Genomic DNA, 22,742 nt, shown 5'->3' with positions numbered 1-22,742 from the left:
GGAAGAATCACTTATTGTTAAAATGACCATATTACCCAAGGTAATTTACAGATTCAGTGCAATCTCTATCAAAATACCAAGAACATTTTTCACAGAACTAAAACAATTTTATAATTTATATAGAAACACAAAAGTCCCCAAATAGCCAAAACAGTCTTGACAAAGAACAGAGCTATAGGAATCAAGCTCCTTGACTTCAGACTGTACTTCAAAGCTACAGTTATCAAAGCTGTATGGTACTGGCACAGAATCAAGGGAATAGGATAGAAAGCCCAGAAATAAACCCATATTCTTATGGTCAGTCAATCTATGACAAAGGAGGCAAGAATATACAATGGAGAAACGACAGTCTCTTCAGCAAATGGTGCTAGAGAAACTGGACAGCTGCATATAAAAGAATGAAATTAGAACATTGTCTATCACCATGTACAAAAATAAATTCCAAATGGATTAAAGGCCTATTTAAGTCTAAAAATGTTAAACTTCCAACAAGAAAACAGGCAGAACACTCTTTGACATAAATCATGGTGATTATTTTTTGGAACCGTCTTCTAAAGTAAAGGAAATAAAAGCAAAAATAAACAGATGGGATCTAACTAAAAAGCTTTTGCACAGCAGAGGAAACCATTGACAAAACAAAAAGACAATGTATTAAATAGGAGAAAATGTTTTCAAATGAAACAACTAATAAATGATTAATACCCAACATATGTAAACAGCTCATACAACTCAATGCTTTTTAAAAAATTTTAAAATAGGCCAAAGAAATGAGTAGACACTTTGCCAAAGAAGAAATGCAGATGGCCAACAGGCACATGAAAAGATGCTCAGCATTGCTAATCGTCAGGGGAATGCAAATCAAAACCACAAAGATGTATCATCTCACATCTGTCAGAATGGCTATCATCAAAAAGCCTATAAAAAACAAATGTCCACAAGGAGACAGAGAAAAGGGAATCCTTGTACACTGTTGATGGGAATGTCAATTGGTGGAACCACTGTGGAGAAAAATATGGAGATTTCTCAGGAATAATATGACTCATTAATTCTACTCCTGGATATATATCCAAAAAAACCCCAAACCACCAAGTCAAAAAAATGCATGCACCCCAATGTTCATAGCAGCATTGTTTATAATAGCCAAAGTATGTAAACAACCTAAGTGTCCATTCACTGTTGAATGGACAAAGCAGCTGTGGGATGTGTGTGTGTGTGTGTGTGTGTGTTTGTGTAAAGGAATGCTACTCAGTCGTAAAAAGAACAAAGTTTTGCCATTGTAGTCACATGAATGGACTTGGAGGACATTGTGCTAAGTGAAATAAGTCAGAAAGATAAATACTTTATGGTACTGCTTATCTGTGGAATTTAAAAAGTATGACAAATGAATATAACATAAAATAAGCAACGTTGTTGCTAACAGAGAACAATCTAGTGGTTACCAGTGGGGAGAGGAAAGTGGGGGGACAGTATAGATGTGGGAGAGTGGGAGGTACAAACTGTTGAGAGTCAGATAAACTAAAGGATGTATAATACAACACTAGTAATTGCAAATATTTTGTAATAACTGTATATGGAAAGTAACCTTTAAAAATAGTATAAAAGTTTTTTAAAAATTTTAAAACAAAAAAACTAGAGAAAGTAGCAGGTTGAAAGAGAAAACAGCTGAAGTCTAAAGAATCCAGCACAGTGTTTTTCTAACCTCTAAATGAGTAAAAAGTGGGTTTTATAAAACAAGACATTTCTAAAGTTGAATTTCTGACTTGGCATATACTTGTGACTTTTGCAAATTACTTAGCCTCTCTGAGTATGCTTTTTTATTAGTAAAATGAGGTTATATTGCAAAATTTGTTAGTTCCTTTGGAGATTAGATGGCAGAAATATCGGCTGCTTAACTGAGCCCTGACATGTAATTTTATTGAGCCCTACATTTTTGCCTAAGCACTATTCAGGATTTATCTTCACAATAACACCCAATTTGTGGTTAGATAATTATAACACAGATATTAAGTATCTGATTAAGATCACACCAGTAAGTAACAGTCACAGGATTTTAACTCAGACATTCTGACCTCAAGAGCCCAGACTCTTAACCATTGTGTTCTTTCTTTTTCTAAATTTTATTTATTGGCTGTGCTGGGTCTTTGTTGTTGGGTGCGGGCTTTCTATAGTTACGGCAAGTGAGGGCTATCTACTCTTTGTCTTGGTGTATGGTCTTCTTGTAGAGCACAGGTTCACTAGTTGTGGCACACAGGGCTTATTTTCCCTGTGGCATGTGGAATCTTTCCCGATCAGGGATCAAACCTGTGTTCTTTGCATTGACTGATAAGCAAATTCTCAGCCACTTAACTGTCAGGGAAGTCCACCAGTGTGTTATTTCTTATGTTCTTAAAATTCTTTTAAAACTCAAGGTGTAATTTTCCATGGAAACAGTACTAGACATAATAATATTATTAGAAATTCACCAACTGATAGAATGAATGGATATTTCAGTGTCTTGGACAGTGTGCTTTAATGTGCAAGAATTTCTTATTTAGTATCTTTAATAGTTTGTAATCTAGTTTCCATGTAAATGCTTCCAGAGACAAAGGATTTTATTACATTTTTAAGGTAAACCATTTAATTTTTAGATAACTCAAAATATAAGGAATTTCTCTTTTCCTGGGATAAAAGTTTTGCTATCACTACCTTTACCCATTGTTTCTAATTCTCTACCCTGTGAGAAGATTGTGAAAGGACAGCTTCTTTCATAGTTTTTTAAATGTTTAGGCAAGAATCATTTCTCTTTCTCACTGTAGGCTAAACACCATCAAGTATTTTATAAGCAATACATTTCTATATGTGTCTCTATTGAGGACCTTTTAACTCTGCATTCCAGTTCTTTTAAAAAATGTGCTTATTAGAAATTAACTTTATGTACCAGATTTTGTATAATTTTTTTTCCAAGAGTCTTATATCATTTATGTTTTTAATAAAAGGAAATGGAGGAGAAAACATAATTGTTCACAAATCTGAATATACTTTTTAGTTATTACTGTAATGTGCATTTGATTTATGTATTCAGCAAACACTTGTACACTGACTAGTTCTAGTTAATGTTTATTGGATTTACTATGCACCATGCCCTTTTCTAAGCTCTTTACACATAACATTTAGTCACAATATTTCTGTGGGGTAGAGGTCATGTTCACTATTTAACAGATGAGAAATAAGAGACATAGAGCTATTAGCTAATTTATCCCATATCTCATGGTTTGTACTAAATCTCAGGGTCAAAACTGAGATTCAGACCTAGGCACAATCTCTGAAGTGTGTGTGTGTGGGTGTGTTAGTGTGTGTATTTATGTCTTAATCTAGGCTACTTTAACAAAATACCATAGGGACTTCCCCAGTGGTCTAATGGTAACACTCCAGACTCCAAATGAGGGGGCCTGGGTTTCATCCCTGTCCAGGGAACTAAGATTACACACACCACAAGTGAGCCCGTGTGCTGCAACTCCTGAGCCCACACACTGGGCTAGAGAAGCCCTTGTGCAGCAACACACACCCAGTGAAGCCAAAATAAATAGTAGATAAAAGTATAATAATAATTAAAGGAACTACTTCTTAGCAATTAAAAAAAAAGAATGTAAACAAAATTTTAATTGTTTTAAATTCTTTTTGCTTAAAGAATTTAAACAAAATACCATACACTATGGTATTTAAACAAAATACCATAAACTAGAAATTTGTTTCTCATAGTACTAGAGGCTGAGAACTCCAAGATTAAGGTGCCAACATAGAGTTATAATGATGGCCTTCTTCCTCGTTTGTAGACATCTTTTTACTATATCCTCACGTAACTAAGGGAGACTGCCCTTATGACCGCATCACTCCTGAAAGCCTCACCTCCAAGTTTTCTGACATTAGAGGTTCAACATATGAATTTTGGGGGTGAACAAACATTCTGTTCATAGAAATATGTGTAATAGTTCTTTTGTGTGCGTGAAAAATTATCTACCTTTTAGAGTAGTTTTAAGTGTATGTCACTTATAAAAAAAAATCAACTTTTGGATCAGCTCATTTGTAATATGAGAGTTCAGTAACAATAAAAACCATTCATGAATTTTAATCTTAGCTAATAACTGTAACTGTACCTATTTCCTGATGTGTAATGTGTGCCTAATATCTGTCTCAAATGGTTGTTTTTCTTAAAGAATTAATATGCATATATACACATATTTATGTGTATAAATTATACTGTTAAATATGTAAGTATACACAGTCTAGTACACATGTTTACAAGACTTACAAATGGCTAAAAGGTAGCATAGCACAGCAATTATTAGGCTAGACTTTGGAACAGAGCTGACTTACGAGCTGTATGACCTTGGGCAAGTTTCTTAACTTCCCTGTGCTGTAGTTTTTTTTTCTGTAATATAGGTATAATACTTGTTACAGGGCAGTTATGAGGCCTAGTGAGTCAAGAAAGTCCTTAGATCAGGACTTACACCTTGTAAAGTAGCTATATAAATTATAAAATGATATTATTTTTATCAGTATATAACATAGTACCTGTATTTTTGTAAGTTCATTAACTTGGTGTGGATAAAACACAAAATAATGAACTTCAATATGAAGAATTTTAGATATGTGGCCAAATTATTAGATGTATTTCAACAATAATGGATTACTAAGAATAATTAAAATGTTTTATTTGAAGTTTTTGTTTTTGTTTCCAAATAAAAGTACCATGGTATGCTTTATGAAAAGCAGTGGACTTGAATTTTTGGTCTTCCTACACCCGCTACCATCATAGTAGAAAATAAAATGTGAAGGTTTTATGCATACACTTAGATTATTACTTAATTAATGCTAGTATGATGTTTGAAGTACCCTTAGTCCTGTTTATAAGTAATTATTTTAGTAGAGTTTGTTTGAGAATGCTTTGTTTTCTAACCAGTCAGGTAATAAGTAGGGGATTTAGTTTAATTGTTGAACAGATTAGTCAAAATGATTTGATTTAATTATAAAGTAATTGTGCTAGTAAAACTTTGAACACTGATTAAACCCAACTTCAGACTCAGGATAGTCACTTCTATAGTATCCTTGGCTGGTGGTCCTACAACTCTACTTGAGTATTTTCCTGACTTAAATTCTCATATTATCTGTAAGCATAAGGAGATTCTATTTAAATGACTTTAAGCTTATCTCAAACTTTATAATTCTTTATTCTTTGAATATATTAACTTGCAATTTTAAGCAGCAATTGATCCTAGTAAATAATTTTTAACATACTATTTGACTTACAGATTGCCCACGGACTCCAGATACTCCCAGTAGTGACTCTCGTTGTTCCACCAGCAATAATAGGTTGATGGCCTTACAAAAACAACTGGATATAGAACTTAAAGTAAAACAAGGTGCAGAGAACATGATACAGATGTATTCAAATGGATCCTCAAAGGTAAGTACAGTAAATAAATGTAGGTGTATATAGTTGATTCTCATTATTCACAGATTTCCCCATGTGTGAATTAGCCTACCTGATAAAATTTATTTGAAACCCAGAATCAGAATTTATGGCACTTTCACAGTCATTTGTGGACAGGGTACAGAGGTATAAAAAATTTATCTGATGTGAATGTTCACAGTTGATGTGAACAAGATGATACTCTTCTTATTTAAGCTCTTACACTGTGAACAAGTATCCTTTTCATGGTTTGTTTAGCGCTACATTTTTTGCATTTTTGTACTTTTCATGATTTTACAGTTTAAGCACTGTATTAGGATTTCTGAAATCTCTTTAACCTCCAAATTTATAAGTATTGACAAAAAAACAAGTTGGAAACTAAAGATTTCTAAAGTAATACTTTCTGAATTGCTCATTTCTACCACAATCAATCAGTAAAATTTTTTTGAGTAGAATTGTCTGAGTAAAGGGTACAGAGGAACTGTCTATAGAAAACCGCAACTTTTCTGTAAATCTATAGTTGTTCTGTTAATAAAACAAAAAATTTATTTAAAAACATTTAAGCTATAATGAGCTTTCCATCACTACATACAGATCTTTAACAAAGAACAAATGAAAAGAGAAGACATTCTATTGTTAATGATTGGACTCATCTTTGGGTGTTTAGGGAATCTGGTATGGATGGGCATGTTACTCCTAATTGAAAACTAGTGTTACAGGGAGCACTTGTTACTAATGGGAATGTGTCCTTTTTCTGAGATATAATGTGAAAGAGAAAATGTTAGGAACAACCAAACCAGTTTAACATGAAGGTCCTTTCCAATCTAAGGTTCTATAGTTTTATAATTTTCAAAAATTCTTAGAAAAGTGGATTTATTATAAAATCCACCCTTTTACTTTCAACTTATTTATTTTAAAGATTTTTGTCTCTGTGAATTGGTTTCTTCCATATTTTAATAGAGATTTCATAATTTCAGAATAAAAGTGAGTAGGATTTTTTTTTTTAAGTGTAGCAGGAATTTAAAATTGGGAGAAGAGAAGGGGACAGTGGGAGTCTTTGCTTGGAGACATATACCCTACGTGTGTGTGTGTGTGTGTGTGTGTGTGTGTGTGTGTTAGTCACTCGGTTGTGTTCGACTCTGCAACCCTACGGACTGTATCCTGCCAGGTTCCTTCTGTCCATGGAATTCTCCAGGCAAGACCCTGTGTGTGTGTGTGTGTGTGTGTGTGTGTGTGTGTCCTGCCAGATTCCTTCTGTCCATGGAATTCTCCAGGCAAGACCCTGTGTGTGTGTGTGTGTGTGTGTGTGTGTGTGTGTGTCCTGCCAGGTTCCTTCTGTCCATGGAATTCTCCAGGCAAGACCCTGTGTGTGTGTGTGTGTGTGTGTGTGTTAGTCACTCGGTTGTGTTCGACTCTGCAACCCTACGGACTGTATCCTGCCAGGTTCCTTCTGTCCATGGAATTCTCCAGGCAAGACCCTGTGTGTGTGTGTGTGTGTGTGTGTGTGTGTGTGTCCTGCCAGGTTCCTTCTGTCCATGGAATTCTCCAGGCAAGACCCTGTGTGTGTGTGTGTGTGTGTGTGTGTGTGTGTGTGTCCTGCCAGGTTCCTTCTGTCCATGGAATTCTCCAGGCAAGACCCTGTGTGTGTGTGTGTGTGTGTGTGTGTGTGTGTGTGTGTGTGTGTGTCCTGCCAGGTTCCTTCTGTCCATGGAATTCTCCAGGCAAGAATAGTGGAGTGGGTTGCCATTCCTTTCTCCAGGGGATTTTCCCTACCCTACCAAACATGGGTCTTCTACTTTGCAGGCAGATTCTTTACTATCTGAACTACCAGGGAAGCCTGTAATGCAATTTGTGAAAATGCTGAAAAGAGAGAAATGTGTATATGTTATAAATAACATTTTTTTAAGCTTAATTTTGAAAATTAGCTTCAGTATATGCCATATTTCAAAATACTTTTAAAATTATTTTTAGAGAAATATATTTGTTCCTACTTGATATATTATTTACATGATCTAATACTATACTACTTCACTAACTTTGAACTTTTATTATGGGGTAGTAGAGTTGGTTTTTCTCTGTTATTTTTAGTATTGATCATTAGTTTTATTCCCACTTTTGTCAAATGTTATTTTGGGCTTCCTTTTTAAAAGGTAAATATGGTGTTCTTGAAACTGTGAATGCACCATATTATACTCAGTGTTTTGAAATGAAAACATTCTGGAGTAAACTTTTAACCTAGGATTAGATTAGATTTTAACCTAGGGATTAGATTGAGAGATTGATGAATCCTTGAAGTTATAAGTAAACTGTAGCCTGCCAGGCTCCTCTGTCCATGGGATTTTCCAGGCAAAGATACTGCAGTGGGTTGCCATTTCCTTCTTCAGGGGATCATCCTGACCCAGGGATTGAATCTGCATCTCCTGCATTGGCAGGCGGGTTCTTTACCACTGAGCACCAGAGAATCCCCAATATTCTGATACATAAGATGAATAAGAGGATGAATAAGAGTGCCACAGGTTTCACCATATTCTCAAAGTGGTCTGTTAGCAACACTCTCCCTTACCCAAATTTAATAGATGTATGGATGTATTAAAAGGAAAATATAACTTATAATAACCACAGGTTGAAAAATAAATAGGCCTGTGAGTAGCCTGATAAACCAAATGGATAATTTCCAGTAGCCTTTTATTTTTAATTAGATTCATTAATTTGAGAAGGGGTCAAGTTCAATATCCAGAGCATATCAACAGCCATTATAGTCTCTGAGATAGTTCTGTGAGTTATTCTTGTCTAGATTTGGTTCTAATAGTAATAGTCATCAGTTCTAGCAGTTATTTTCAATGAAAAGCCATGACCTAATGGGGAAATATCTGAATCTCCACAAAGGCACAGTAAGACTTTTTCTTTTTTCCTTTTCCCCCACTGAAAGAACTTTAAGCAATGAGGTATAGTGAGAGTTGTAGCTAGCATAAAGACAAACCAGGTTATAAGTACTTTGTACAAAATTAAGCAGTTGAGATTCTATCTTATAAGATGTGTGGAGCTGTTGAAAGACTTTTAGCAAAGAAAATGCACGTTCAGATTTAAAATTTAGATTGTTCACATCCATCTTCCTAAGACTTGGAAAATTAATGAGAGGGTCAAGTCTACAGACAGCAAGTTTAAGGAAGCTTTTATAGTAGTTCAGGTTAAACATGCTTAAAGCCTCTTATAGCACCAGTAAAAAAAAAAAAAAGACAGAGTCAAGCAGTTTTGGTAGAATAAATATGTGCTGTCTGGATATGAGGAAGAAGGCAGAGTCAAAGATGATTCTTAGATTGGTTATGTGAACAGACTGATAAATGGTAGTATCCTTCACAAAGATAGGTAATTTTTAATGAGGAGCAGATTTAGGGCTAGGTATGATTAATTCAATTAGGCAGTAGTTAGTCCTCTTCAGAACTTTGGTTATTGGATTCTGTGATCCAGTTTTTACCCCCGTATATGTTAGAGCCTGATTTGTCCTTTTGAAAGGTAAGTCAGATATTTTCACATGCTTATTAAAAACCCTGCAGGGACTTTCTAGTAATTTTCAAACAAAATCTTACAAAAGAGTCCTTACTGTGATTCTACAAGTTTGTATATGATTTACCCCTGGCTACCTTGCTACCTTATCTTCTAAAACCCTCTCATTCTCTCTCGTTACACTCTAGCCATATTGACTTCTTTGCTATCTTTTGAACATACCAGGCACACTTACCTCAGAGCCTTTGCGTTTACTGTCTCTGTCTAGATGCTCTTCTCCTAAGTACTTTCATGGCTTTTTCACTTCATTGAAATCTCTGCTCATATGGTACCACTTCAAAAAGTTCTTCATTACTATCCTATGTAAAATAGCACCCCCTGCCTCTCTTTATCCCTTTCACTGCATCACCTCTACCTGAAGTAATAATTTACACAACTTCTTTATCTATTTTCAGCATCAGAGTGCAACTTTATGGCTCTTAATTAGTACATTGATTTTCAGAATAATTTCTGAGGGCTTGATAAGACATGTTGAAGAAATGTTCCCTGTTCATATATTCAGATGACAGACCAAGCTGTTCATTAATATATTGGATTATTTCTAGCCTCTACCACTTTTGAAAAAAAATGCTTCTGAGTTTTTTCATTCCCGTTCATCATTGAAAGTACCTGACCATCTATCTAGGCCTCCCTTTCTCAGTCTTTTAAAACAGATAGTCAGTGGGAATTTGTATGACTCAGGGAACTCAAACAGGGGCTCTGTAATAACCTAGCTAGAGGGGTGGGATGGGGAGAGAGTTTCAAGAGGGAGGGGACATGTGTATACCTATGGCAGATTCATGTTACTTGGCAGACACCAACAAAATTCTGTAAAGCAATTATCCTTCAGTAAAAAATAAAAATAAAGCTAACACATTCCAGTCATATATACCAAGGGAACATTTCATGCAAAGATGGACTCAATAAAGGACAGAAATGATATGGACCTAACAGAAGCGGAAGATATTAAGAAGAGGTGGTAAGAATACACAGAAGAACTATACAAAAAAGATCTTCGTGACCCAGATAATCATGATGGTATGATCATTCACCTAGAGCCAGACATCCTGGAATGTAAAGTCAAGTGGGCCTTAGGAAGCATCACTATGAACAAAGCTAGTGGAAGCGATGGAATTCCAGTTGAGATGTTTCAAATCCTAAAAGATGATGCTGTGAAAATGCTGCACTCAATATACCAGCAAATTTGGAAAACTCAGCAGTGGCCACAGGACTGGAAAAGGTCAGTTTTCATTCCAGTCCCAAAGAGAGGCAATGCCAAAGAAGGTTCAAACTACCGCACAGTTCTGCTCATCTCACATGCTTGCAAAGTGATACTCAAAATTCTCCAAGCCTGGCTTCAACAGTACGTGAACTGTGAATTACAGATGTTTAAGCTAGTTTTAGGAAAGACAGAGGAATCAGAGATCAAATTGCCAACATCCGATGGATCATTGAAAAAGCAAGATGGTTCCAGATAAACATCTATTTCTGCTTTATTAACTGTGCCAAAGCCTTTGACTGTGTGGATCACCACAAACTGTGGAAAATTCTTAAAGAGGTGGGAATAAGACCACCTGACCTGCCTCTTGAGAAATCTGTATGCAGGTCAGAAAGCCTCGGTTAGAACTAGACACAGAACAACAGACTGGTTCCAAATAGGAGATGGAGTACGTCAAAGCTGTATATTGTCACCCTGCTCGTTTAACTTATATGCAGAGTACATCATGAGAAATGCTGTGCTGGAGGAAGCACAAGTTGGAATCAAGACTGCTGCAGGTTGATTCCTCCAGTTCCATTCTTCTTTCTCAAGATTACTTTAGCTATTCGAGATTTTTTGTATTTCCATACAAATTGTGAAATTATTTGTTCTAGTTCTGTGAAAAATACCATTGGTAGCTTGATAGGGATTGCATTGAATCTATAGATTGCTTTGGGTAGTATAGCCATTTTGACAATATTGATTCTTCCAATCCATGAACACGGTATGTTTCTCCATCTGTTTGTGTCCTCTTTGATTTCTTTCATCAGTGTTTTATAGTTTTCTATGTATAGGTCTTTTGTTTCTTTAGGTAGATATACTCCTAAGTGTTTTATTCTTTTTGTTGCAGTGGTGAATGGTATTGTTTCCTTAATTTCTCTTTCTGTTTTTTCATTGTTAGTGTATAGGAATGCAAGGGATTTCTGTGTGTTAATTTTGTATCCTGCAACTTTACTATATTCGTTGATGAGCTCTAGTAATTTTCTGGTAGAGTCTTTAGGGTTTTGTGTGTAGAGGATCATGTCATCTGCAAACAGCGAGAGTTTCACTTCTTCTTTTCCTATCTGGATTCCTTTTACTTCTTTTTCTGCTCTGATTGCTATGGCCAAAACTTCTAAAACTATGTTGAATAGTAGTGGTGAGAGTGGGCACCCTTGTCTTGTTCCTGATTTTAGGGGAAATGCTTTCAATTTTTCACCTTTGAGGGTAATGCTTGCTGTGGGTTTGTCATATATAGCTTTTATTATGTTGAGGTATGTTCCTTCTATTCCTGCTTTCTGGAGAGTTTTAATCATAAATGGATGTTGAATTTTGTCAAAGGCTTTTTCTGCATCTATTGAGATAATCATATGGTTTTTATCTTTCAATTTGTTAATGTGGTGTATTACATTGATTGATTTGCAGATATTAAAGAATCCTTGCATTCCTGGGATAAAGCCCACTTGGTCTTGCTGTATGATTTCTTTAATATGTTGTTGTATTCTGTTTTCTAGAATTTTGTTAAGGATTTTTGCATCTATGTTCCTCAGTGATATTGGCCTGTAGTTTTCTTTTTTTGTGGCATCTTTGTCTGGTTTTGGAATTAGGGTGATAGTGGCCTCATAGAATGAGTTTGGAAGTTTACCTTCTGCAATTTTCTGGAAGAGTTTGAGTAAGATAGGTGTTAGCTCTTCTCTAAATTTTTGGTAGAATTCAGCTGTGAAGCCATCTGGTCCTGGGCTTTTGTTTGTTGGAAGATTTCTGATTACAGTTTCGATTTCCTTGCTTGTGATGGTTCTGTTAAGATCTTCTATTTCTTCCTGGTTCAGTTTTGGAAAGTTATACTTTTCCAAGAATTTGTCCATTTCATCCAAGTTGTCCATTTTATTGGCATAGAGCTGCTGGTAGTAGTCTCTTATGATCCTTTGTATTTCGAGTTGTCTGTCGTGATCTCTCCATTTTCATTCCTAATTTTGTTAATTTGGTTCTTCTCCCTGTGTTTCTTAATGAGTCTTGCTAACGGTTTGTCAATTTTATTTTTTTCAAATAACCAGCTTTTAGATTTGTTGATTTTTGCTGTGGTCTCTTTAGTTTCTTTTGCATTTATTTCTGCCCTAATTTTTAAGATTTCTTTCCTTCTACTAACCCTGGGGTTCTTCATTTCTTCCTTGTCTAGTTGCTTTAGATAGAGTTAGGTTAATTATTTGGCTTTTTTCTTGTTTCTTGATGTAATGCTATGAACCTTCCCCTTAGCACTGCTTTTACAGTGTCCCATAGGTTTTGGGTTGTTGTGTTTTCATTTCCATTTGTTTCTATGTATATTTTGATTTCTTGTTTCATTTCTTCTATGATTTGTTGGTTATTCACAAGTGTGTTATTTAGCCTCCATATGTTTGAATTTTTAATAATTTTTTTCCTGTAATTGAGATCTAATCTTACTGTACTGTGGTCAGAAAAGATGACTGGAATGATTTCAATTTTTTTTAATTTACCAAGGCTAGATTTATGGCCCAGGATGTGATCTTTTCTTGAGAAGGTTCCGTGTGCACTTGAGAAAAAGGTGAAATTGATTATTTTTGGGTGAAATGTCCTATAGTTATCAATTAGGTCTAGCTGGTCCATTGTGTCTTTTAAAGTTTGTGTTTCCTTGTTAATTTTCTGTTTAGTTGATCTATCCATAGTTGTGAGTGGGGTATTAAAGTCTCCCACTATTATTGTGTTACTGTTAATTTCCTCTTTCATACTCATTAGCGTTTGCCTTACATATTACGGTGCTCCTATGTTGGGTGCATATGTATTTGTAATTGTTATATCTTCTTCTTGGATTGATCCTTTGATCATTATGTAGTGTCCTTCTTTGCCTCTTTTCACAGCCTTTATTTGAAAGTCTATTTTATCTGATATGAGTATTGCGACTCCTGCTTTATTTTGGTCTCCATTTGCGTGAAATGTTTTTTTCCAGCCCTTCACTTTTAGTCTGTATGTCTCCCTTGTTTTGAGGTGGATCTCTTGTAGACAGCATATATAGGGGTCTTGTTTTTGTATCCATTCAGCCAGTCTTTGTCTTTTGGTTGGGGCATTTAACCCATTTACATTTAAGGTAATTATTGATAGGTATGGTCCCGTTGCCATTTACTTTGTTGTTTTGGGTTCACGTTTATACAGCCTTTCTGTGTTTCCTGTCTAGAGAAGATCCTTTAGCATTTGTTGGAGAGCTGGTTTGGTGGTGCTGAATTCTCTCAGCTTTTGCTTGTCTGTAAAGCTTTTGAATTCTCCTTCATATCTGAATGAGATCCTTGCTGGGTACAGTAATCTAGGTTGTAGGTTATTCTCTTTCATTACTTTAAGAATTTCCTGCCATTTCCTTCTGGCCTGGGGTTTCTGTTTGATAGACAGCTGTTATCCTTATGGGAATCCCTTTGTGTGTTATTTGTTGTTTCTCCCTTGCTGCTTTTAATATTTGTTCTTTGTGTTTGATCTTTGTTAATTTGATTAATATGTGTCTTGGGGTGTTTCGCCTTGGGTTTATCCTGTTTGGGACTCTCTGGGTTTCTTGGACCTGTGTGACTATTTCCTTCCCCATTTTAGGGAAGTTTTCAGCTATTATCTCCTTGAGTATTTTCTCATGGTCTTTCTTTTTGTCTTCTTCTGGGACTCCTATGATTCGAATGTTGGGGCATTTCACATTGTCCCAGAGGTCCCTGAGGTTGTCCTCATTTCTTTTGATTCTTTTTTCCTCTCTGCTTCATTTATTTCCACCATTTTATCTTCTACCTCACTTATCCTATCTTTTGTCTCTGTTATTCTACTGTTGGTTCCCTCCAGAGTGTTTTTCATCTCATTTATTGCATTATTCATTTTTAATTGACTCTTTTTTATTTCTTCTAGGTCCTTATTAAACATTTCTTGCATCTTCTCAATCTTTGTCTCCAGTCTCTTTATCTGTAACTCCATTTTGTTTTTAAGATTTTGGATCATTTTTATTATCATTATTCTAAATTCTTTTTCAGGTAGATTCCCTATCTCCTCTTTTGTTTGACTGGGTGGACATTTTTCATGTTCCTTTACCTGTTGGGTATTTCTCTGCCTTTTCATCTTATTTAGATTGCTGTGTCTGGAGTGGGCTTTCTGTATTCTGGTAGTCTGTGATTCCTTTTTATTGTGGAGGTTTCACCCAGTGGGTGGGGTTGGACAATTGGCTTATCAAAGTTTCCTGGTTAGGGAAGCTTGTGTCGGTGTTCTGGTGCATGGAACTGGATTTCTTCTCTCTGGAGTGCAATGGAGTGTCCAGTAGTGAGTTTTGAGATGGGTCTATGTGTTAGGTGTGACTTTGGGCAGCCTGTATGTTGACACTCAGGGCTATGTTCCTGCATTGCTGGAGAATTTGTGTGGTATGTCTTGCTCTGGAACTTACGGGCTCTTGGGTGGTGGTTGGTTTCAGTGTAGGTATGGAGGCTTTTGGACGGTCTCTTATTACTTAATGTTCCCTGTAGTCAGGAGTTTTCTGGTGTTCTCAGGTTTTGGGCTTAAGTCTCCTGCCTCTGGACTTCAGTCTTATTCTTCCAGTAGTCTCAAGACTTCTCCAACTATACAGCACTGATAATAAAACTTCTAGGTTAATGGTGAAAAGATTCTCCACCATGAGGGACACCCAGAGAGGTTCACAGAGTTACATGAAGAAGAGGAGAGGGAGGAGGGAGATAGAGATGAGCAGGAGGAGAAAAGGGGGGACTTAAGAGTAGAGAGACAGATCTACGCAATTCTCTGTTCCCTAAGTGTTCTCCATAGCCCAGACACCCACAGAGATTCACAGAATTGGATTGGGAAGAGAAGGGGTGAGAGGAAATAGAGGTGATCTGAGGAAGAAAACGGAGAGTCAAAAGTGGGAGAGAGTGATCAACACACTCCTGAATAAAAATGGGAACTGAATATTGGATTCTTAAATGTCCAAAATTGATGTCAAATACTGAAAAGCAAAGATTAAAAATCTAGAGTAGAGGTTAGACTCTTAAAAATACAATATTAAAACAAAAACAAACAATTTTTGAAATATATATGAAGTTCGGTTTAAAAATAGGGCCTCTTCTTTTTTTTCTTTTTGCAAGGTTATAGTGAAATGATAATGAAAATTAAGGAGTAATAGAGGAGTAATAGAGGACTTTAAAAGAAAATAAGAGAAAAAAATTTTTTTCTAATTAAAAAATAGTAAAAATATATGAAAATGAAAGTTAAGGAGTAATGGAGGAGTAATAGGGAATTTTAAAAGAAAATAAGAGAAAAAAAATTTTAAAAAGAAAAGAAAAAAAAATTTTTTTTTAATTAAAAAAAAAAAGTACAACTTATATCTAGGAATTTCTCTGGAGCTGTTGCGGTCAGTGTGGGTTTGGTTCAGTTTCAGATAGCTCCTTGTTCCAGCTTACACTTCTCGATATCTATAGGCCCCTTCCGGTGTAGTCGGTGTTAATTACAGGGATTTTAATCTGTTGCACCCGTCACTTCTAAAGCGGTTCCCTTTGTTTATTTGGCTTGTTTGCTGTTTGCCGGTCTCTTCAGTGTCTAATTTCCGCCCTTACACAAGGCGGCGGAGGTGGTCTCTTGTTTAGGTTCGCTAGTTCAGTCCTGCTGCGGGGAGGGAGGGGCGCTGCAGACAAGTGTCACTGGCCTGTGTGGGGAGCACTCGCAGTGTTCCGGCCACACTGGGTTTGCCCCCACTCACGGGTGTGTGCTTTCCCCGTCTACACTGCTCAGGCTCCCGGCTGCTCTATATGGAGCGGGCCCTGCGTTGCGTGCTGTTCCAGTTTTTTGGGTGTTCCACAAAAGCGCAGACTCGGTTGGGCCTGCGTTTTGTGCCTTCCCAGCAAGCAGCTCAGGCCGCCAGGAGCTGACGGGCACACTCTAACCGGGTGCGGTGGGCCTTATCCCCTCCATGGTCCCTGCCTCAGTTTCCATACGTGCCAGTCGGGTGCGCCTTGTGTCTTTTCTCGGGAGCTGGCCTCTAGCCGCGACCCTCCTGGCGGATGTCAGCCATCCAGGATCTCAGGAAGTCTTTGGTTAGAAACTGGGATCCTGTTTGCAGTTTGGTAGGGGGTGCCCTCTCTGGGGCCAAGTTTGCCCCTTTCCCCTCCCCACTGCCTCCTGCCTCCAGCGGGGGATGGGCCGGTCCACAGCCGGCTAGCTCTTCTCTGGGATCGCTCAGTTCTTCCTTTGTTTGGGAACAGGCTGCAGTGTGTTCAGGCCAGTTACTTTTCTCTCTCTTGCTATCCCACAGTTTAAGTTGCTATCTCACGTTAGCTCCCTCAGATTGCCCTCAGGGCACTCAGGCCCGGTCCTTACCCTAAGCAGTGCCGCCTGCTCCTCACCATTCCGCCCCCACTTGCTGGTGGTGGATGCAAGCGTCTGGGGTACTTTTCTGCTGGGAGTTGCTTTTAGGCATATGATCTGTGGGTTTTATTTATTTTTCCTCCCAGTTAGGTTTCCCTCTGAAATTCGAAAACTTCCCCCAGACCTGCCAGTGAGAGGGTTTCCTGGTGTTTGGAAACTTCCTCTATTACGACTCCCTTCCCGGGACGGACATCCGCCCCTAGCTCTTTTGTCCCTAGCTCTTTTGTCTCTCTTTTTATCTTTTATATTTTGTCCTACCTCCTTTTGAAGACTGAAAACAGATGGGCTGTTTTTCTGGGCACCTGATGTCTTCTGCTAGTGGTCAGAAGTTGTTTTGTGAAGTTTGCTCAGTGTTCAAATGTTCTTTCCACGAATTTGTAGGGGAGAAAGTGGTCTCCCCGTCCTCTTGCTCTGCCATCTTAGCTCCTCCCTCCAGAATTGATGCTTTTGAACTGTGGTGTTGGAGAAGACTCTTGAGAGTCCCTTGGACTGCAAGGAGATCCAACCAGTCCATCCTAAAGGGTTATCAGTCCTGGATAATCATTTGGAAGGACTGATGTTGAAGCTGAAACTCCTATACTTTGGCCACCTGATGCGAAGAACTGACTCATTGGAAAAGACTGATGATGGAAATGATTGAAGGCAAGAGGAAAAGGGGATGATAGAGGATGAGATGCTTGGATGGCATCACGGACTCAGTGGACATGCGTTTGAGGAAACTCCGGGATTTGGTGATGGACAGAGAGGCCTGGTCTGCTGCAGTTCGTGAGGTCGGAAAGAATCGGACACGACTGAGCGACTGAACTGTACTGAACTGAATCTTATCTATATTAACACTCACAGAACATTTCTGCTGAAACTGATCCTGTCTTCCTGTGAATTTTTCTTTGACTTTTTTTAACATTCTGATGCATGCATGAGTACTCTGTCATTTTCGACTCTTTGTGACCCTGTCAACTGTAGCCTGCTGGTCTCTTCTATCCGTGGGATTTTCCAGGCAAAAATACTGGAGTGGGTTGCCATTTCCTTCTTCAGGGGATCTTAACCCAGGGATTGAATCTGCATCTCCTTCATTGCCAGGCAGATTCTTTACCACTGAACCACCAGGGAATCCCCAGTATTCTGATGCATGTAATAAATCATCTGTATCTTTTCAGACTCTAAATTTTATAGGATAGCTTTCTAACTGATTAAATCTTTGTATTTTTACTGAATGTGACACTATTTAACTCATGCAAAATTAGCCATAAACATGTGGTGGAAAAATAAAGATAATTGGTTTATTTATTTCTGAAAGCTGTGTGTACAGTGTACTTTGTTACAGTATCCCACTCTGACTTGTAAAACAAAAGTTATTTTATAAATAAAAATATTGCATAATTTGAAAATATAAATTTTTTATTCATAATTATAAAATATTGTTACATTTGAAATATAACTATTTGTAGAAGGTAGAATGCTAATTACTAATAGTCAACTATTTTATCTAGTCTGTTAAGCTGTGTGCTCAGTCACATCTGACTCTTTGCAGCCCCATGGACTATAGCCCACCAGGCTCCTCTGTTCATGAGATTTTCCAGGCAAGAATACCGGAATGGGTTGCCATTTCCTACTCCAGGGGATCTTCCCGACCCAGGAATCAAACTCGCATTTCTTGCATCTTCTGCATTGGCAGGCAGATTCTGAAACTAGCACCACCTGGTCTGTTAGGTTGAACCAAATGAAATTGCTCTTTGTTTAGTTAAAGTCAGTCAGATATTGGCATGTTCATATGGTTCAACCTATTTGTGTAAAATTTTTCTCATAATCTTAGGATAAAATTCAGTATTTTTGTAATGTATAAACCAAGTTTATGCTTTGGATCTAGCTTTTCTGTTGCCTTGAATGTATTAGGTGCTCAATAAAGAAGCCCATTGCATGCCTGAGAAAATAAAACTGATAGTAAAAATTCATTGAATGCTGGAACACATTAGACTGTCATTCAGTAACTGCCAATTGCCTGTGATAGGTAACATCCAATGTCAATTTTTAAAACCTTTTTCACACTTTAGCATCTGTGCATTTCTTTCAGAAGTCCATGTGGAAAAATCATTTACCTTTTAAAATGAAATATAAATACTTCTCTTTGCATGTTACGTTAAAATAGTTAAGGGTATTTCTAAAGAAGTAAATGACAGAACTACTGTCTTCACATAGTGATAAAAGTAGTAAGAGGAATAGCTTATTGAAAAGCATAGTATTATAAAAACACTTTACTTAATATTTATACTTTTACATTAGAGCTTCATTAAAATTTTATAATTAATCATTGTTTTTATTTCTCTAAAAGAGAATGTTTTAATGGCAGTCATGCTAGGCAATATAATTTTAGTTTTATGTGATGTCTACAGAAGCTCTCTATGGTAGAGAATGGTATTTCTGTTTACATGATTTCTTTAGGAAACCTATATATCCCATTAAATTATAAGTTTTGAAATATTAATATTTCTATTATTTTAATCTGGTCTCAAAGAAATAGAAAAGTTATTTCAAATCTTTAGTCTGATTTTCCTAATACTGGATAACAGGAGGAAATTTTAAAGTTTTTTTCATTTTAAACTTGGAAGATTAATATGTATATTCATAAAAGCATATATAATGAGTCATAGGGAAACAATTAGATTCGAGCTAGTGTCCTTAATGGTAAAGCATAGTTTTAAAAATGTATAGTGTGTGTGTACATGTGCATGCATGCACAGATACACACACTTCATGTAAATGAATATTTAAAGGATTTAGTAAACTATTTAAGCCCAACTCCTTAATGTGAAATCTGAATATTTTATTTAATAAACAACAAAATCTGACCAGGTGCTTTTTCCTAAATTACTAACTGTGGGAATAGGAGAGAAATGAAAGAAAAATTCATATATTTGCTAATTGCTTTTGCCTTCACTGCATGTTAACCTAGTTTGGTGTTTAATGTGATATATTTTTCACTTCACTTTTTTTCCTTATATATATATTTTGTCTCCCATCATAATTATCTCCATCCTCCTCTTTATTCAGTGTCATGATATATTGTGTGTGTTTGATTTATTGAAATGATGCTGCACATCTGATGCTTGTCTCTTAGCTTCTAGTATTTTCAAATTAATACAGACTGCCTTAGTGTTAAAAGTAGAGATGCGTAAACAATATGAAAAAATTGGTCTTTCCTATGATTAAGTGCTTTCTAACTTGATACTTAGTTGTATTTATCATTCCTTTTTATTTTTTTTTTAATAGATTGAAACAGACTAGACTTGGACAGCTAATAAAACTAACTAGGAGATGGCATTAACTTCTGTTACTTGTCTCATGACTATTAAAAAAAAAACACCCCTATATTGGTTACTGTGGCTGCTGTAACCAGTTAACAAATTCATTGGCTTGAAACAACTCAACTTTATTATGTTACAGTTTTATAATTGAGAAATTGGAAATGGATTTCACATTCTAGAGTATGTAGGAGAAAATTTGTTTCCTTGCCCTTTTTAGCTTCTGGAGGCTGTCATGTTCCTTGGCTCATGGCCCTATTCCTCTGTCTTTGAAGCCAAAGCAGTGGCTCCTTTTTTCACAGGACCTTCTCTTCTGCCTTCCTTTTCTACATTTAAGGACCCTTGTGATTACATTGGGCCCATCTGACTCTGTATTTTAAGACTGAGTGATTGACAGCCTCAGTTTCATCTGCTATCTTAATTCCCCTTTGACATGTAAGGTAACAAATTCACAACGTTTGGCAGATTGCCCCATGGACATCTTCATGTGGATTGTTATTTTGTATACCACAATTCCTAATATGGTAAGTTTTTTGTGATTCAGTGTTACAGAACTAAAATGCAAGGAAGGACATTATTTCACTTAATTCAGGCCCTTTCTTGAAGTCTTAAGACATATAACAGAAGTTGATTCAGTAAAACCAACTCCCTAGCTTTTAGCTAATGGAATTGTTTTCTTATTTTCCATCCGATCAGTTTGATAGTTTTTGAAAGTAAGTGTATCTACAAGTATATATACTGTAGGGCTCAGAAATATATTCTTTTACCTTTGCTTTTCACTTGCTGCTATCATTTGATGTTACTTAGAAGTTATAATTTTCTTTGTCTCTGTATCTGCTTACCTTTTCAACCTTACTTTTAATAGGATCGGAAACTCCATGGCACAGCTCAGCAACTGCTCCAAGACAGCAAGACAAAAATAGAAGTCATACGAATGCAGATTCTTCAAGCAGTCCAGACCAATGAATTGGCTTTTGATAATGGTGATGGAACAGATATAAATTGTCATTTCTTACAGTTATGGGCATTTAGTATAGTACTAAATTAATTTTATATAGGAAAGAAGTGGTGGTTCAGAATTAAGGAGGAAAGAGGCATTCTGTTTTTTATCTTGAATTTTTATCTTTGAATTTTGGTGGCTAAAATATAAGATTCTGTATTTTAACATTGTGTCTGTTAAGTGTTGATTTACTTCAGTGTTTATTGATTTTTAAGTACTAACTTTTCTTTTAATGTAAGAGTTACTTTCTTTTTCTTGAGTTTTAGTCACTGTGTATTAGAAAGTCAAATAAATGGTTCAATTTGTTTTGTTTCCCTCCTCTAGCCAAACCTGTCATAAGTCCTCTTGAACTTCGAATGGAAGAATTAAGGCATCATTTTAGGATAGAGTTTGCAGTAGCAGAAGGTGCAAAGAATGTAATGAAATTACTTGGCTCAGGAAAAGTGACAGACAGAAAAGCACTTTCAGAGGTAATTTTAAATAAAAATTTTAGCTTAATAAATATTCAAAGAATATAATTATTTAAATGATAATGTTGTCTTTTCCCTATGTAAGGCTCAAGCAAGATTTAATGAATCAAGTCAGAAGTTGGACCTTTTGAAGTATTCATTAGAGCAGAGATTAAATGAACTTCCCAAGAATCATCCCAAAAGCAGTATTATTATTGAGGAGCTTTCACTTGTTGCATCACCAACACTAAGTCCACGTCAAAGTATGATATCTACCCAAAACCAATATAGTACCCTGTCCAAACCAGCAGCACTAACAGGTATGTAGCATTTATCTTCCTGATTTTTTTCATGCATTTTTAACCTATATTTGCTTCTGATTTAATAATGAATAAAAATGTGTTTATACAGTTTTTAAGTATTGTGGTAAGATAGAATAGAATTTATTATTTTAACCATTTAAAAATAATGGTTAATAATATTTTAGTAATAACCAGATAATGGTTAATAATAATAACCATAATAATAGTTAATAATATTTAATAATATTTTAAAATAACCAGAATTCATAGTATATCCACACTAATTGTACAGCTCTAACCAGTTTCTGGTTCTGGGGTATTTTCCTCACTCCAAAGGGAAACCCAGGACCCATTAAGTAGTCATTCCCAATTCCCCCTTTTCCCTCAACCCCTAGCAGTCAAAGTTGACTTCCTATTTCTATAAATTTGTCTATTATAGATGTTTCCTATAAATAGAATTTTATAATTTGTGGCTTTCTTTGTCTGATTTCTTTCATTTTTCTGTACTCTTTTCAAGGTTCATTCTTGTTATTACATGTATCAATACTACATTCCTTTTTATAGCTAAATATTCTGTTGTACAGGTATATGTCTGGTTTTATTTATCTGTTCATTAATTGATGGACGTTTGGGTTATTTCCACCTTTTGACTACTGTGAATAGTGTTTCTGTGAATTTTTGTTTGCAGGTTTTTGTTTGAACACCTATTTTCAGTTATTTTTAGAATATACCTAGATGTATAATTACCAGGTCATATGGTAATTTTATGTTTATATTTTTGAGGGACCACCAAACTGTTTTCCATAGGGGCTTCATCATTTTACATTTCCAACAGCAAAGCATGAGGGTTCCAATTTCTCTGCATTCTCCTCAACAACACTTGTTACAGTAAGTCTACTAGATATAAACATGTTCATAAGTCCAATTGTTCATATGTTTAACAAAGTTAGCCTAGGTTACCAAACACAGTCAGCTGTATAATGCTGTACTGTAACAGGTTTATAATGCTTTTCACACAAATAGTACATAAAAAACAAAACATTTTTCATCTTACAGTACCTTGAGAAGTACAGTCACACAGT

The 22,742-nt window shown here is 36.1% G+C and overlaps 1 protein-coding gene across 3 annotated transcripts in view; it reads left to right on the top strand.

The window, feature by feature from the left end:
• Positions 1-22,742, top strand: part of PKN2 (protein kinase N2) — a 138,955-nt gene that overhangs the window by 61,222 nt on the left and 54,991 nt on the right. For all 3 annotated transcript variants that reach the window (XM_065909589.1, XM_065909580.1, XM_065909598.1), the window contains exons 3-6: positions 5,289-5,443; positions 20,775-20,892; positions 21,234-21,379; positions 21,465-21,678. In XM_065909589.1, coding sequence (XP_065765661.1) covers positions 5,289-5,443; positions 20,775-20,892; positions 21,234-21,379; positions 21,465-21,678 — 633 coding nt within the window. The remainder of the gene's footprint in view (positions 1-5,288; positions 5,444-20,774; positions 20,893-21,233; positions 21,380-21,464; positions 21,679-22,742) is intronic.

The sequence above is a fragment of the Muntiacus reevesi genome, chromosome 1 (assembly GCF_963930625.1).
Source record: "Muntiacus reevesi chromosome 1, mMunRee1.1, whole genome shotgun sequence".
In the NCBI taxonomy this organism is placed as follows: Eukaryota; Metazoa; Chordata; class Mammalia; order Artiodactyla; family Cervidae; genus Muntiacus; species Muntiacus reevesi.
The sequence above is the reverse complement of the archived record's forward strand: the minus strand, read 5'-3'. Positions and strand labels throughout refer to the sequence as shown.